At 39.8% G+C, this 18,771-nt stretch overlaps 1 protein-coding gene across 1 annotated transcript in view; it reads right to left on the bottom strand.

Annotated features, from left to right (window-relative positions):
- Positions 1-18,771, bottom strand: part of ADAMTS20 (ADAM metallopeptidase with thrombospondin type 1 motif 20) — a 196,959-nt gene that overhangs the window by 47,623 nt on the left and 130,565 nt on the right. The window contains 1 exon segment of the mRNA XM_030548927.1: positions 12,771-12,947. Coding sequence (XP_030404787.1) covers positions 12,771-12,947 — 177 coding nt within the window.

The raw sequence follows: 18,771 nt of genomic DNA, 5'->3' as shown, positions 1-18,771 counted from the left end.
AATGTGGCATATGGTATCCATATATTTTCTCTCAAGTTTTTTTTTAATTCCTCCACAGAGTTTTGAATGGTTAGCTCAACCTTTTCACACCTAAAAGCAGGGAAGACTTAAAGGAAAACATCCTAGACATAGGAGGCAGAATTTTTTCCTGGTGTAATTCCACTGAAATAATTAGTTATATGAAAGGTTAATTTAGACCATGTATTATAGCGCACTGTATGTATCAAGACAGAGATTTTGTACTCAAGTATGCAGCAGTTAGCCTGAAAGATTGTACCTAGAAATTTGACTTACAGGTTTTTTGTACCCATGCCACTGCCAGAGATTTAACAGATTTAAAGTAAAATTTTTAATATAATTAATCAAGAATGTGAAAAATTTATTATTTTGGATTGAGTTGTATCCCCGCAAGAATAATCAAAATCATTCAGAGTCCCTGAAAGATGTATGGATCTTGGATAGTCACCTGACCATTACTAGTTGACATGCAGATGAAGCCACCCTGTTTCCTTTTTTTTCTGCAAATAAAGACCACGATTCATCACTCAAACTTATGTACAATTCAAAGCGAGGATTGGGGGGGAGGGGCACTTATACTTTGAAAAGTGATTGTAAAATGGCCCTCCTAGGATCCCCTATTCTTTGTGTCTCAGAGACTTCATACCAAGTGTATTCAATTTATAAGTAAAGGGATGTATTTCCTAATTGCCACCCTGCAAACTCAATCTGGGACTAAAGTCTCTGGCTTTGACATCACCAATACTCAAGATTCTGCAATGGGAACTTAAGTTAATTTTATTTATAGTCATTTAAAGAATTCAATTCAATCATTCTGCAGTACTCATAGTAGTTAATAGTCATACAATTTATATTAGGATTTGCCTACATAGGGACACTCAGGAAAATTAATCCAGATTAATTAAAGATGTGAATTAAAAGTGGATTCATTAAACTGCATTAAACCTCAGTGTAGTCACCCTCATTCACAATTAAAATGGCCTTAATCAGTTTGTTAAGTTAAACTGAATTAAGGCCTCTTTAATTTTGGAAGTGCCCACACAGAGGTTTAACAGAGTTTAATGAATCCACTTTAAATTCAAACCTTCAGATAATCCAGATTAATTTTCCTGAGTGTCCTCATGTAGACAAGCCCTACACTAATTAAAGTCAACACATATGACCTGGAGTGTACAGGCAGAGCAGACCTGTTAAGTAAAAATTTGCACATTTGTACACTAACACTTGTCAGGACAGAACTGCATTTTAATTGAATTTCAGTAATCTTCAAGCAATTACAAATGCTGTTGAAACTGATCTAACACAGTCTCTCTATAGTGAACCCACTATTCTACACACAGCAGCACCAATCTAGTAGTGAAAGTATGACGCTGTCACATCTCTACAGCTTACAGACCTGGCTATAGCATTCTTTGGAGCTACTCCCAGTAGTCTATCAAACATTGAGGCCAATGATATGCAGTTACCAATGACAGTTACTCTGAAGAAGCCAAGACCTATAATTGATAAGAGCTCATTTCAAGTGCCAATTGTTGTTATTTTTTGCTTATATCTATAACAGAAGGCAGATAGGTGACACAATCCTCACTCTATACTGGAAGAAAAAGAAATGGCAATTGTCAACTGACACATTCTTTCTAACTCTTGTGTCACATTATTGCCTGTCCTGAGGATTCTAATTTCTTTAGCTCAGTCTTCTTCTGCATCATTATACCTGACGCTAGACCCAACAGGAGGATGTACTACAACTAGAACTTTTGCAGAATCAGTGAGTCAGAGTTTCTGGTCCAGCTGAGAAGTAGTCAGGGACAGATTTGAACAGGGACAAAGCAACCTTTACACTTCCTCATAAGTGCTGACTCCGTGGGTGCTCTGGGACTGGAGCACCCAGAGGAAAACCTCCAGTTCCACCAGCGCTTCCTGCCCGCCGACGGGCCCTACTGATCAGCACCTTCCCCTCCTTCCCAATGCCTACCACATGCTGTGGATCAGCTATTTTACAGTGTTAGGAGGCATTGGAGGAGGGGCAGGGGAGGAGCGAGGGCACAGCATGCTTGAAGGAGGGAGCGGAACTGTGTAGGGGTGGAGTGTGGGCGGGGCCTGGGCAAAGTACAGGGCAGCATCCCTGGCAGATTAGAAACTCGGTGCCTATGCACTTCCTTAAATCTGAGCTCAGCAGGGCCCAGGCCAGCTCCCACTGTAAATTAAAAGTAACTTCAGGGCTGCTCTAATTTATGCCCCAATCTATGTTCCCTCAAAGGCCATTCCACAGCCAGTAATGCTGTATCCGTGTCTCCTTTCCCCCAGTCCTCCCCTCTCCTCATGCATTTGGCAAGGTGCAGAAGATTGTGTACGACACATTTTGACAACTCTATAGTAATTGTAGATTCCCTGACACAAAGGGAATCCTTCTGGAGCCAGATGCATAAGATTTATGGCTGCTTTGCACACCAGAGATGGGCAAGCAATGAAAGTGAAAGAGAATCTGCTTCAGTATTCTTTAACTGTACATTTCTATTATACAATCTTTATTAACTTTTTATTATTGAAGTGGATGGGACAGATTGTCAGGTGGTGTCACTTGGAGAAGCTCCAATGAAATCAATGGCACTATGTCAATTTACACCGACTGAGAATATGACCTCGTATTACTAACCTCCACACCTATTGCAAAGAAAACTATAAAAATGTGCAGATATACTATGCAGTAATGTTATCAATATTGCTGTAAGATTATAGAACATAAGAATGGCCACACTGGGTTAGACCAATGTTTTTCTGGCCGAGGATCCTGTCTTCCAACAGTGGCCAGTGCCAGATGCTTCAGAAAGAAGGAACAGAACAGGATAATTTAATAGAAATATCCATCCCTTGTAATCGAGTCCCAGCTTCTATCAGGCAGGGGTTGAAGGACACTCAGAGCATGGGGTTATTTCCCTGACTATCTTGGCTAACAGCCATTGATGGACCTATCTTTCATGAACTTCTCTAATTCTTTTTAAGCCATTTATATTTTTGGCCTCATAGCATCCCTGACAGCAAGTTCCACAGGTTCACTGTGTGTTGTGTGAAGAAGTAGTTCCTTATGTTTGGTTTAAATCTGATACTATTTATTTCATTGGGTGACCTTGTTCTTGTGTTTTTATTCACTTTCTCCACACCATTTATGCTTTTATAGACCTCTACACCCACTCCTGCCTTAATTCTCTCTCTGCTAAATTGAATAGTCCCAATCTTTTTAATGTCTCCTCATATGGAAGCTGTTAAATAATCTTAATCATTTTTGTTGCTCTTCTCTGTACTTTTTCCAATATGAATACATCTTCTTTGAGATGGGGCGTCCAGAACTGCACACAGTAGCCAAGGTCGGGCATACCATGGATTTATACAGTGGCATTTTGATATTTTCTGTCTTACTATCTAGCCCTTTCCTAATTGTCCCTAACATTCTGTTAGCTTTTTTGACTGCTGATGCACATTGAACAGATGTTTTTAGAGAACTACCCACGATGAAAAACAGTTACTTACTCATAATTGTTGTTCTTTGAGGTATGTGCAAATGTGTATTCCTCATAGGCGTGTGCATGTGAAGTGCACTTGAGCCAGAGAATTTTGCCTAACAGTACCCATAGAAGCAGCAAAGAATCCTGTGGCACCTTATAGACTAACAGAGGTTTTGGAGCATGAGCTTTCGTGGGTGAATACCCACTTCCTCAGATGCATGTATTCACCCACGAAAGCTCATGCTCCAATACGTCTGTTAGTCTATAAGGTGCCACAGGACTCTTTGCTGCTTTTACAGATCCAGACTAACACAGCTATCCCTCTGATACTTAGTACTCATAGAGGCAGTGCCCACACCTTGTGTCTGTAGCCCCTCTCCTGGCTATATGAGGTGGCAGTGCCCCAGCCCGCCTCAGTTCCTTCACATGGAATGCTAAGAGCATAGACTCCAATGCAGAGGGGAAGGAGGATGAGTTGTAGAATACGTCTGCATCATATCTCAAAGAATAACAGTTACAGTACAGATAAGTAACTGATCTTTTTCTTCGAGTAGATGTAGCTGTGTATTCCACATAGGTAACTCACAAGCAGTACTTGCAGGAGTACAGCTCAGAGTCTATTTAAAAAGGGATTGCAAAGATGCCTTCCCAAAGTTTGCATCTGCTCTGGGTGCTGCAAAAATGGCATAATGATCCATTAGTGGAAGTCCTATATTTAAACATCACTTAACAATACAATCAACATAGCCTGCGCTCTGATAGAATAAGCCCACATCCTTTGAGGGGGCATAATCAGAGTTATTTCGTATTCTGTCTTGATACAGGAAGTTACCCACTTAGAGATCATCTGCAAAGAGATTGCTTGTCTCTTCATTCAGTCTGAATTCGACACAAACAGATGAGGCAAAGCATGAGAGTTTAGTCCTGTCCAGGTAAAAATCTAGACATCGCCTGACATCCAATGAGCGAAGATGCTGCTCCCCCAGGATTGAATGCAGTTTAGAAAAGAACACAGGTATATATACCACCAGATTCAAATGAAGTTGAGAAACCACTTCAGATAACAACTTAGGGTGTGGCCACAAGGTCACTTTGTCTTTGGAGAATTGTGTGTATGGAGGCTCTGCTATCGAAGTTTGCAACTCACACACTTTCCTCATAGATGTCATTGCCATCAGGAATATATTTTTTTTGATACAAAAGAGAAAAAGAAGAAGATACCAGAGGCTTGATCAGAGCTGCTAATACCATATTAAGGACCCATAAAGCAACAGGCTCTCTCACTGGTGGGTGGAGACAAAGTATTCCTTTCAAGAAACTTGTTACCATGGTATTCAAAAATACTACCTCCCATGGATGGGTGGATGAACACCGAACTTGTCATCAGATGCACCCTCAACAAGCTAGAAAAAGACCTTATGACTGAAAAAGTAACAAATACTTCAAGATGTTCTGAATACTAGTCAGCTTTGGTTGAACTCCGTGGGCTAACAACTATATCAAGAAATGCTTCTATTTGGCCAAATAGGCCATTCTGGTAGAAAGCTTCCTATATTGAGTAAAACCTGTCCAACAACCTCTGAACATTGCTCTTCCTCCTCATTTAACCAGAGAGCAGCCATGTAGTGAGATGCAGAGAGCTGAGCACAGGATGCAAAGTATGACTGTGATGCTGAGTCAGAAGGTCAGAATGAAGAGGAAGGCATATGGGAGGCCAAATCGATAACAGGAAAAGGTCAGAGAACCAACACTGCCTCAGCCATGCTGGAGCAATGAAGATGACCTTGGCACAGTCCAATTTCAGTTTGAAGATCACCTGCAGGATGATTGGAATCAGTGAGGAAAGCATACAGGAGTGCTGCTTCCCAGTCCAGGTAAAAGGTATCACTCTGGGAGCCTGGATTGAGACTCCTCTTGAGCAAAACAGATGGCATTTCTTGTTGTCTCTCATAGCAAACAGGTTGATTGTTGGGATGCCCCAAGCTGCAAAGATGGACTGCAGGATACTGGGCTTCAGGGATCACTCATGATTCAGGGGGAAATTCCTGCTGAGGTGATCTGAGTTGATTTTGGACCCTAGGTAAATGATTGGCCACCGGAGTAATGCTCTTACCGATGCAAAACAGCCAGATCCTGATCCTGACACAGAACATTTGAGTGTGCCTTTCCCTCCCGTATGTCTCAGAAATACATTGCAGTGGTATTGTCAGTTAGTACGTGAAACCACTGAGTCCTTGATGTGATTTTGGAAAGTGTGGATAATGAGAAAAAGTCTGACAGGCATGTAGGTGACCTGAAGCTCCAGGATGTTGATATGCAGTGATGCTTTCTGTTCTGGCCACAAGCCCTGAACTTTTAGTGACCCCGGATGTGCTCCCCAAACCAGTCCTAGCTGGTAGGGGCTGATCAAGGAAAACCCTGGCATATGTTATCCTGAACTGTCCACTACCATAAGAAGACCAGGAATGGCAGAGAAAGTTGGACCAGTCTGTGCAAGTGATGATGGGTCAGGTGAAAGACTGACTTCAGTCACATTTGGAGAAGGAGAAGACAGTCTGGCAAAATGGACTACATTTCCAGGAGAGCATCATTAATAGGAGGCCTACTCTCCCTGGAGCAGATGGTTGGAAAATGTAGAGGAACTTGTGCTATTCTTCTGTAAAAATTCTGCCTGGATGCCTCGGTAAGCAGCCATATGCTGCTAAAGGTGCTGGTATGCCTTCAAATTCTCAGGCATTGAGGGAGAAGAGGGACCTGTACCACTGAATCATCAGGAGATGAAGAACAGTCAAGTACACCAGGGATGTATTTTGTTCCTGAATAATTGGATCCAGATGCGACAAGTCTGGAGGCGCTGAAGAAGACTCAACGCCTCAACACTTGTGGTAGAACAGCAACATTAGCCACCAACAGGGCCCCTGAATTCGTTCTGGAGCTGGCTGAAGAATATGATCTCTGGGACTGAGGAGCATCCCAGGGATTCCAAAGAGGCCTCTGTGGGTATAGATAAGGCACTGGTGGCCAGTAGGCACCAAGCCAGGAGCCCAGGTCCCAACTACACGAGGAGTGCTGATTTCAGTACCGATACTGCTCTGAGAATGGTCCCTAATGCCAATCAAGTGATGAAGGCCGGGAGTAGGACCCTGACCTGGATATCAAGTCCTGCCATGTTTCTGGTGAAAGCATTGAAGTTAGTCTCAATGGTGTAAGCAGATGGTTAGACTCATCCACAGCCCAACAGGAAAGTGGTACTGGTGCTGATGAGGAATGAGGAATCGGCATAGCTGGTGTCAAATATCTGACACCTACTCCCGGTGCCAGGGAAAGGATTGGTACCCAAAGAAGAAGGCGGAAACTGCTGCCAAGACAATGTTGGTGCCGAGGAGTGAACCAGTGATGAGAGGGACCTCAGAGCCAGGCCAAACACTGGCCTCAATTCTACAGTCTGTGGTGCAAAAGGACCAGCCTGCTGTGCCGACGGACTCTTTGTCTCTGCAACACGACCAAAGGGTGTTACCAAGGCGGTGGAGGCCATTGCCCTGGTAACATCCTGGATAAGTGGATAATCCGGAATAGATAGGCAGAGTAACTCTGTTGCTTCCTGGTATGCCTCCTTGGAGATGGTTTGGGCTCTCAGTGTCCTCAGCACAGTATCTGGAAATGGTGTGATGGACCTACTCCATCCCGCATGTCAGAAGTGGTATGCCGGTCCATGCTCTTTTTAGAGGAGGAAGAAGAGTCTTCATGAGCCCTGGGATGGTCCCATTTAGCTTTATGGGACTTCAGTGATCCCGAGGAGGGTGAACGGCACCTCCGTCTCTTGGGGGAGGTAACAGCTGATCTTAGGCCTTGGTAGTGAAATAGGTAGTGAAACAGGCCTCATGGCCTGCTCAAGAAGGTGCTGTTCCAAGTGTAAGTCTCTGGCCACCTGGTTTCTGCTGGTGAATGATTTACAAATAGAGCACTGCTCCTCAGCGTGTGCCCCTAAACATGGCAAGCATCTCATGTGGGGATCACTATGAGGAATCGCCCACCCACATGATTGACAGCACCTGAACCTTGGTGAAAGCATCACACAGGGCAATAAGTATCTTAACTAACTAACTTAACTAACACTATCTAGGGTACTAGTGACTATCTAAAAACTATATACACAAAGAAAAAAACTCAGAAAACTGAGACAGAGAATGAGCTGATAACCACACAGAGCTCCGGCTTCAGCCAGGAGCAGTGAGAAGGAACTGGGGGTAGAGGGTGGGGGTCAGGGCAGCGCTGCCTCGTAGCCAGGGCCACAATATTCTCTCTGATTTTTTTCATCCATGTGCGGAATGAATTTGATTATGTGCAGCACCAATATCAAGACGATGTGCGCCACCAGTAGGAACAAAAACCTAGATATAATATATATTTTTAAAAAGTTACCATAGGTATGGAAGAAGAAGAATGAATATTAAAACAAGGGATAATTAACAAGGTGCACTGCTTACGACATTGATTTCATATGAAATCAAATAAAAAATAAAATTAACACTGCATAATGTTCAGTAGTCCTCTTTCCCCGCCGCAGCCCCGGGGCTAGGGGAAAGGCATCTCTCCCTGCCGCAGGCCTGGGGCTTGGAGAGAGCCCTCTCACCTCACCGTAGCCCTGCATGCCCCAAGTTCTCCCATCAATACCAACCCACCTCACTCCAATGCCCCCACCCACATCCTATTCCCCACCTCACCCTACACATCCTGCAGGCTTACTTGTGGCTACCCCTGTGTGTGCACCTGTGCAGCTGTACTAATCAGGTATGCAGTCCTTGATGGCCTCTTGTGCAGCTGGGCAGGCATGGCGCTTAGAAGGAACACTGACCGGGGTGGGATTACAGCCCAAGGCACGAGCACTGCATCTACAGATACTGCTAGGCAAAATTCTCCAGCTCTGGCATGCTGGGTGTGCACACACCTAGATTGAATACATGGCTGCATCTATTTGAAGAACTCTGTGATCTCTTTCTTGAATGGTATTCAGCTAATTTAGACCCCATCATTGTGTATGTATAGTTGGGATTATGTTTTCCAACGTGCATTACTGTGCATCTATCAACATTTAATTTCATTTGCCATGTTCTTGCCCAGTCACCCAGTTTTGTGAGATCTCTATGTACCTCTTCGCAGTCTGCTTTGGATTTAACTATCTTGAATTTGTATCATCTGCAACTTCGCCACCTCACTGTTTCCCCTTTTTCCAGGTCATTTATAAATAAGTTTAACAGCACTGGCCCCAGTATTGATTCTCGGCAGATCCTGCTATTTACCTCTCTCCACTGTGAAAACTGACCATTTATTTCTATCCTTTGGTTTTTATTTTAACCAGTTACTGATCATGAAAACATCTTTCCTTTTATCCCACAATTCCTTACTTTGCTTAAGAGCCTTTGGCATGGCACCTTGTCAAAGACTTTCTGAAAGTCCAAGTACACTGTATCACTGGATCCTGCTGGTCCATGTTTATCAACGCCCTCAAATAATTCTAACAGATTGGTGTGGCATGGTTTCCTTTTACAAAAGCCATGTTGACTATTCCCACCATATTTTGTTTGTCTATGTCTCTGATAATTCTGTTCTTTACTATAGTTTAAATCATTGTGCCTGATACTGAAGTTAGGCTTACCCCTGTAATTGCCAGAATAGCCTCTGGAGCCTTTTTGAAAAGTTGGTGTCACATTAGCTACCCAGTGAGTAATTTAAGTGATAGGTCACATGCCATAGTTAGTAGTTCTGCAATTAAATTTCTGAGGTCCTTCAGAACTCCTGACTGAATGACGTCTGGTCCTGGTAACTTATCACTGTTTAATGTATCAGTATGTTCCTGTACTGACACCACACAACCACTGCAGTGAAGGCCAATGCAAAGAATTGATTTAGCTTCTCCGCAATAGCCTTGTCTGCCTTTAATGCACATTTAGCACCTTGATTGTCCAGTGGCCTCAGTGATTGTTTGGCAGGCTTCCTGCTTCTGATGTACTTAAAAAAAAATCCTGTTTGTTTTTGTGTCTTTTGCTAGTTGTTCTTCAAATTCTTTTTTGGCCTGCCTAATTATACTTTTACACTTGGCTTGCCAGAATTTATGCTCCTTTCTATTTTTGTCACTAGGTTTGATCTCCAATTTTTAAAGGATGCCTTTTTGTCTCTAACTGCCTCTTTTACTCTGTTGTTTCGCCATGGTAGGTTTTTTTTTTTTAATTTTTTTTTTGTTTCTCTTACTGTTTTTTTATTTGGGGAATGCAGTTAGTTTGCGTCTCTATTATAGTGTTAGCCACTTATGACTAAATAAAGAATTGCCTCTCCCCTCGTTGGTTCCAGGACTAGCTGCTCCAAGAAGCAGTCATTAATGATGTCTAGAAATATTATCCCTGCATCCCATCCTGAGCTGACATGAACCACGTCAATATGGGGATAGTTGAAATTCTCCATTATTATTGAACGTTATATTTTTGTAGCCTCTCTAATCTCCCTGAGCATTTCACAATCACCATCTTGGTCAGGTTATTGGTAGTATATTCCTACTGTTACACTTTTTTTTATTCAAGCACGGAATTTCTATCCATATAGATTCTGTGGTACATTTTGATTCATTTTAAGATTTTTACTATATACAACTTTATGCATTCTTTCACATATAGTTCCACTCCCCCACCAGTGTGACCTACTCTGTTATTCCCATATATTTTTTATCATTGTTTCATCATGTTTTTGTGATGCCTTTTATATCAATATTCTCATTTAACACCAGGCACTCAAGTTCACCCATCTTAGTATTTAGACTTCTACTATTTATATAAAAGCATTCATATAATTTGTCAATATTTAGTTGTCTGCCTTCATGTGATGTAACTAAAAGGGACTTCTTTGTTTGACTGTTTCACTTTCAGTTCCTACCTGTACTCCATCAACTTCTATCCTCTCCTCTTTACTAGGATACAGATAACTCACAATTTTATATAAAATGTATAATGTGCTCTTATCCAGACTCACACTTGTTATCCTAAAACATTTTTATTTAAGACTGCAGAACTAGATTCTACCGAGTTCCCACAGAGCCTTTAAGGGAGCGGGTGAAGATAAGGCAGAATCAAAGCGCTCTGGAGATTACAGAGTGGCTACCAGACACTCATCCAATGTTGCCCAGCACTACAAAATGGCACATGTAAAGCAGAGTCATGGCTTCTCCCAACCCTTCCATACACACTGGTCAGCAGAGCCAATGAGGTGGGAGTGAAGAAATATTCTAAGTGTAGCAATTTGCAGAGTGCACACCACAATGCACCGGGGAGCTCAGAGTAGGCTTTCTGCTTCTGAGACAGAACACTTCTGGTGCTTCTCCAGGGCTCTGCGACTTTGCACCACTCTAACTAAGGGTTGTGCCAAATACACACACTCTAGCCCTTAGTGATCAATAATTCCAGACAATGTGCATTCATCCAAGCCCTACTTAAAAGGTGATTTGAAATATTTTTTTAAATGTTCATTATAGTTTTATGTGCTGAATACTCCTAGCAGTAAGGTTAAGAAGCATAGTCAACACATGTAGCATTTGAATATACTTTCATTTTAGGTCCCCCTACTGGTTTTGATGACCAGCTCCCTCTTGGAAGTGACACCCAATCTGCAACATGCTGGTGATGTCAACATCACCACAGAACCCCACTAGGGCATGGAGTAAAGAGAGGGTCAAATAAAGGTTCCTACTGGTTGCTAAAAGGTCCCATTTCAAACCATATGGCTTAGTTTTGAAAGATATAAAATGCACTTTATATCACTTGGGATATAAAATAACATGAAAATCTTTGCAAAACTACATCACATCTGGTTTAATTAAAAGGACATTTACCTGGACCCCACTTCCTCAACAGAGAGCACCCACCTATTGCAGTGCAATCTGCAGCATCACTGAGAAAACAAACTGGCAGTAAGTGATTTCAGGAGATCGGAAAGGAATAAACATTGAGCTTTTCGTCAGTGGTAATGCTGAAAGTTCTGCTTACCCTTTCAGCATGTAATTCTACAGTTAAACAAAACAAAAACAAAAGCACATATTAGGAAATGTTTGCAAGTCACCAGTTAACACTTGGCAAATGGCTAAACAAGTTTTGCCTAACAGACATGCAGGCACCAGCATAAGACAAACTCCGATTGCACAGTGGAAGAAAGAGATACTATTATAAATTATTAATTAAAACATCTATTTCAATTTATATTGGTATCAAATTTAAGTTATAAAATTAGATTATTTAAAAATATTTTAAAACTGAAATCTGGAGTTCACTTAATATAATATTTCCACATTCTTTGATCAAAAATACCAAATTAAATCAGCTTGTTAATATAAGTAATGTTTAACAGAATTGTGATCCTGGTCCTGCTCCCAATGAAGTGAATGGGATTTTTGCCACTGACTTCAGTGGAACTGGATCCAGGCCCTATTGTGGTTGCCATTGATCTCTTTACAATTTTTGCACATCGTCTAATAACTGTTACAGTGGCATTCACAGCATAGGGAATACTACCTAGTCCCTTAGCATAGGGTCTACTGTGATTATTTCAGTAATGTATATTATCTGCAAGTGGGAACTGTACAGATTTTAATGATGATCACTGTATTTGTTTTTACATAATAACAGACAGTGACATATAGATAGGAGCTCTATTAGAATTACTTATACAATTATACAGACACCTTTAATTAGTCATTGTTATATCCACAAATGTAAACCTTTATACACAATTATTCATAAAATGCAGAGTACAGTGCTGACTGATTTCAGGGAAAACAAAAGATGTGTGGGAGATACATTTGATACTTAGATGTAGCTTAGATTAGAATGTTATGCATTAGATATCTACATGCAAGTATAGATATAAATATTTAGATAATACTATAGCACAAATTACAGTATTTATTTTAAATTTAAAATCCCAAATTGATTCCTCCTCCTGCAGAACAGAATAAACTGTTTATCAGCACTATAACCCAAGATGAATAGCAACCATATTTAAAATGTTTCTTATGATTGTTTACATCCTGCTGCCAGACAAGTCAATGGAAGTTTGCCATTTAATTAAATGGGAGCAGTAGCAGATGCTTAATAAAGCTACAATGGGTACATTCCACACACAATTTTGTCTCCCTGTGATCAAATAAAAATACTATATATAATTTATAAAAAGAGAGAGAGAGGGAGGAAGTAGTGAATACTATCGTACCGATTTCCATGGTCCCCGTTGCCATGAAACATCGCCAGGACAAGAATGCACATTACATTGTGCCATATTAGGTGGCTTGTCTAGAATTTCACAGCTTTGATCATTCAACATTTGGCCATTAGGAAGCTGACAAATCACTAATCTTGTCTTTATTCCATCTCCGCATGTATGAGAACACTAAAAAAAACAAAAAAGATATAGTTCAGGGTTCTCATCAACAGTCTTCATATGCCAAACAGATATTTGCATAATCAGTAAACTGTTATTACTATTTAATATTTTTATTGCGCTACTGCGTAGATGCCTCAGGCAAAAATCTTAGTCCCATTTACTAGGTACCCCACCCATATATAACAAAAAGGCAAGTTGTGCCCCAAAGAGCTTACACAACTACATTTTTTTATTTAATTAAACTTTTGTCTACAAAAGACAAGAAGACAGAAAACAGTCTGCTCCTTCAGGCAGAAGTGAACACTAGTATGAGAGAAAAAAAATTAAGAGAAATTAGTAAGTCTTCAGAGTCAGTGTAGCATGTACCACTTTTTCTGTGATAAGGGCAAATGGAAATTGGGTATAAAACTAAGTTTTCTGCTTGAACAAGAGAACCCCCAGGAACACCAGGCAACAAAGTACACTACCCCTCCCGATGTTCATATTCTGATTCTTAAAGGCCATTTGTTTTGTAGACATAGGTATCTCCTGATATACATATTACATATCTATTTTTTTCAAATTTAAAGTTATTGTTTTGTAGAGCAGAAACAAAAAGAGAGAAATAATCTTTAGCCAGAAGTTCTGCCAAATGTTACATGTACTGCTAAAACAAATAGAAAAGCTGGTTTGGATTCACTCTAGCCCAAGCTCACTCCTAGTTAATTAATCCATTCTTCTCAGAAAACATTGCTTATTTATAATAAACTATTGGAAATAAATTATAATCTGATGAGGAAACAATATGTCCTACTGCTTTATTGTCATATACTCTGTTTCTGTATTAAGAAAATACTAAACCAAAGGAGGGCTGTATATATTGTACAAAGCAAATTCCTTAGTGTGCAGGTATTAGCAGAGAAAATGACATGATGCACAGACTAGGCCTAGGGAACTAAGTTACTAGAGCTGGTGAATAACATATACAAAAAATCAGATGTTGAATTTTCCATTTTTACTCATAAAATTCAAAAATTCATCTACTGGTTATTGAGGTACATGGGATTCAATATGTAGGAGGTAATGCAAGTGGGACCCTAGGTCAGAATAAACTCAAAATATTTGTTTAGCTGTACGTCTGGTCTTTGGAACAGAATCTGTGGTTAAAGTTTGCTCAGACATGCAATAGAGAATCCCTTCCTTACTTTCATAATTGAAAACAGTTCATACAAACCATCACATTTAAAGAAGGGGAGTTGAGATTCTCTTGATTTACAATGTCTGTATCTTCCCCAGGTCATCTTATTTGGCTCTTTGAAATGGTTTAGCTATTTCCCTTGCTCACTTTTCAAATACACGATCTCCCTTTCAAAGACAGGTTACCATTTTCCATAGTATTAAGTTAATGCTACAACCCAGTTCTTCTTTCTCCATCTACTGCATGCTCCACGTTCCCCGAGAACAGTAATTCTTGCAAAGCTTCTAATCAGCTGTACAGTAAGCTTCAGCTTCTGAGAAAACTTCTCACTTGCTAGGAGGCTAGGTACTAAACAGGAATATGAAATGCTCACTTATGAGCATAAATTCAACCTAAGTGCTGTTTCTGAAATCTGGTGGGAAGAGTTTGATGTTAAAATCAATGGTTACAACCTATTTAGGAAGGATCAAGTGTGCAAAGCGGGAGGGGAGTAGCACTCTATGTAAAAATGAGCATTACTTGCTTCAAAGACATTGACAACTCAGAAACAAGCATTCTTAAATGTTTATGAATCAATGTCATATAAGATACAGCACAACATAGAATACTAGCTGGTGTCTGCTACAGACCACCAAATCACACAAGAGAACAAATGACTGGCTCTTAAGCACCTATCTGTAATGGGAAGGGAAAAAATAGCTGTGTTATCATGGGAGACTTCAACCTGAGTGAGATGGAATAATAGAATTATAGAAATGTAGGACTGGATGTGACCACAAAGGTCATCTAGTTCATCCCCTGGTCCTGCACCAGGACTAAGCAAATATAGACCATCCTTGACAAGTGTTTGTCTAATCAGCTCTTAACAACTTCCTCCAGTGAAGGGAGTTCCACAATCTCCCTTGGTAACCTATTCCAGTACTTACTATCCTAATAGTTAGAAAGATTTTCCCAATACTTAACCTAAACTCCCTCGGTGCAGATTAAGCCCATTACTTCTTGTCCTACTTTAGTGGACATGGAAAACAACTGATCACCGTCCTCCATATAACAGCATTTTATCAGGTCCTTTCCCCCACCCTGTCTTCTTTTCTCAAGACTACACATGCCCATTTTATTTTAAACCTTTCCACATAGGTCATGTTTTCTAAACTTTTTATCATTTTTGTTTCTCTCTTCTGGATGTCCAATTTGTCCACATTGTTCCTTAAGTGTGGCACCAAGAACAGGACACAGTATTCCAGCTGAGACCTCACAAGTGTCAAGCAGAGCAAGACAATTATCTCTTGTGTCTTACATACAAACACTCCTGTTAATATATCCCAGGATGCTATTAACCTTTTTGCAAATGCATTACATTGACAACTCATATACCATTTGTGATCCACTATAACTCGCAGAACTGTTTCTGCAGTATTACTGCCTCGTCAGTTATTCCCCATTTTGTAGCTGTGAGTTAGATTTTTTTTGCTCCTCAGTGCAGTACTTTGCACTTGTCTCTATTGAATTTCATCTTGTTGATTTGAGACCAACTCTCCCATTCATCAAGGTCGTTTTGAATTCCCATCCTATCCACCAAAGTGCTTGCTGGCCCTCCCAGCTCAGTGTCATCCACAAATTTTATAAGCATACTCTCCCCTCCATTATCCAAGTCATTAATGAAACTGGACCCAGGACCCTGAAGAACCCCACTAGATAGATCTTCTCAGTTTGACAGCAAACCATTGATAACCAGCCTTTGAGTACAGTTGATTAAACCGGTTCTGCACTCACAGTAATTTCATCTAGACCATATTTCCCTAGTTTGTTTATGAAAATGATTGTGTCAAAAGCCTTACTAAAATCAAAATACATGACATTTTCTGCTTCCTCTATCCACTAGGCCAGCAACACTGTCAAAGAAGGAAATTAGGTTGGTTTGGCATGATTTGTTCTTATCAAATCTTCCAGGTGCTTATAAACCAATTGTTTAATAAGTTGTTCCAGTATCTGGAGATCTCATGCTGACAGTATAAAAACATCCCTGGAATGTCTAAAAATTGCAAATGGCAATTTCCTAACTCAAAATGTTTTGCAGTCAACATGGGGTAATTCTATATTAGACCTCATCTTGACAGACAGCAAGGAATTGATCACAGAACCAAAAATTTGTGATAGCTTAGGAATAAGTGATCATGACTTGATCACATTTACAATGTGAAAGCAGAATAAAGTCCAGACAGGTAATACATGTACTTGGTGCTTTAATAAAGTCAATTTTACAAAGCTGAAAATAATTATGAGACAAATCAGTTGGGAGAAAGAATTTAAACAGAAAAAAGGGAATGATAATTGGGAGCTGTTTAAGATCAACCCCAAAATTCCATATTGAAAAGGGCTACACTGCTTAAAAAGAAAGATATATGTATACTGTGTAACAAATAGAAAAAAGAGGAAGTTCACAGTGATGAATATTAATCAGAAGCTTCAAACTGTAGAAAATTGATGAGGGAAGCAAACGGACACAAGGAGAACTTCATAGCCAGAAGAGTTAAGGACTGTAAAAAGGAGGGGGTTTTAAAATATATTAGAAACAAAAAGGATTCTAATAATGATACTTAGCCATTATTAGACAGAAATGGTAGAATTATCAATGATAATGCTGAAAAGGCAGAAGTATTCAAAATATTTCTGTTCTGTATCTGGGAAAAAGCCTTGTGATGTAATCATTTAATATGATGATGATTTAATACTTTCCAATCCAACAGTAACTCAGAAGGATGTTAGAAAGCAGATATTAAAGCTAAACATTTCAAAGTCAGCAGATCCAGATAACTTGCATACAAGAGTTTTAAAAGAGCTGCCTGAAGAGCTCTCTGGACCATTAATACTGATTTTCAATAAGTCTTGGGAAACTGAGGAAGTTGCAAAGGATGGAAAGAATGCTACAGGTCTGTAATCCTGACATCCATCCCAGGCCAAAAAAAAAAAAAAAAGGACTGGTTGATACAGTACTTGATAAATAAAGAATGAAAGTAGGGTAATATAATTAATGCCAATCAACATGGGTTTATGGAAAATAGATAATTTCAAACTAACTTGATATCATTTTTTGTTGAGATTATAACGCTGATTGATAAGGTAGTAGTCCTGATGTATTATAAACTTCTGTAAGGCATTTAATTTGGTACTGCACAACTTTTAAGAAACTAGAACAATGCAAAAATTAAAAATTGACATATTAAATGGATTAAAACTGGCTAACTGTCAGGTTTCAAAATACAGCTGTAACTGGGCAATTATTATCAAGTTGATGTGTTTCTATTGAGGTCCTGCAACGATCTGCTCCTATGCTAGTTAACATTTCTATGAGCAACATAGAAGAAAAGAAAATCACTAGTGATAAAGTCTGCAAATGGCACAAAGATTGGGGGAATAGTAAATAATGAAGAGGACAGGTCTCTGTTACAGAGTGATTTGGATCATTTGATAAGCTGTGTGCAATCAAATGATATGCATTTTAATATGACCAAATGTAAAATCCTACATCTAGGCACAAAGAATGTAGGTCATTCTTAGAGAATGGGGGACTCTCTCCTGGGAATCAATGACTCTGAAAATGACTTGTGGTCAAAAGGGCTAACAGAATCCTTGGATGTATAAACAGAGAATATCAAGTAGGTGTAGGGAGGTTATATTAACTCTGTATTTGGCACTAGTGCAGCTGCTAGTGGAATACTATGTCCAGTTCTGGTGTCCACAATTCAAGAAGGATTTTGACAAATTGGAGAGGGTTTAGAGAAGAGCCACGTGAATGATGAAAAGATTGGAAAACATGTTTTATAGTGAATCAAAGAGCTCAATCTGTTTATCTTAACAAAGAGAAGATTAAGGGTTGACTTGATTACGGTCTATAAGTAGCTACTTGAGGAACAGAAATTTGATAATAGAGGGCTCTTTAGTTTACCAGAAAAAGGTATAACCAGATCCAATTGCCTGGAAATTACAACTAGACAAATTAAGACTAAATACAAAGTGCATATTTTTTACAGCAACGATAATTAACCATTTGAACAATTTATGAAGGGTCATGATGGATTCTCTATCACTGGACATTTTTAAATGAAGATAGGATGTCTTTTTCTAAAAGATATGCTCTAGTTCAAACAGGAGATAATTCAAGGAAGTTCTATGGCCCATGATATACAGTCGGCCAGACTAGATGATCACGAGGTCCCTTCTGGCTTTACAATCTATTAATCTTTTATTTCACCATCTTATATTTTCTTATGGTGGCTGTTAGACCAGGAGTTCTCAAACTGGGGGTTGTGACCCCTCAGGGAGTCATGAGGTTATTATGCGGGGTGTCATGAGCCATCAGCCTCCACCCCCAAACCCTGCTTCTCCTCCAGCATTTATAATAGAGTTAAATATAAAAAATATGTTTTTAATTTATAAGGGGGGGGGTCATACTCAGAGGTTTGCTATGTGAAAGGGGACACCAATGCAAGAGTTTGAGAACCACTGTGTTAGAAAATGATTTTTGGAGTAAACCCTTCTCCCACCCAAATCATCTTCTAATTAAACTAATGAATAATTGCCATGTGTCAGGCAGCATGACAAAGCTATAACCACTAGTAAGTCCTCACTGGTCTACTGCTTATAGATATGGTA

Source organism: Gopherus evgoodei, chromosome 1 (genome assembly GCF_007399415.2).
Source record: "Gopherus evgoodei ecotype Sinaloan lineage chromosome 1, rGopEvg1_v1.p, whole genome shotgun sequence".
Classification (NCBI taxonomy): Eukaryota; Metazoa; Chordata; order Testudines; family Testudinidae; genus Gopherus; species Gopherus evgoodei.
This window is presented reverse-complemented; position numbering and strand designations above follow the sequence as displayed.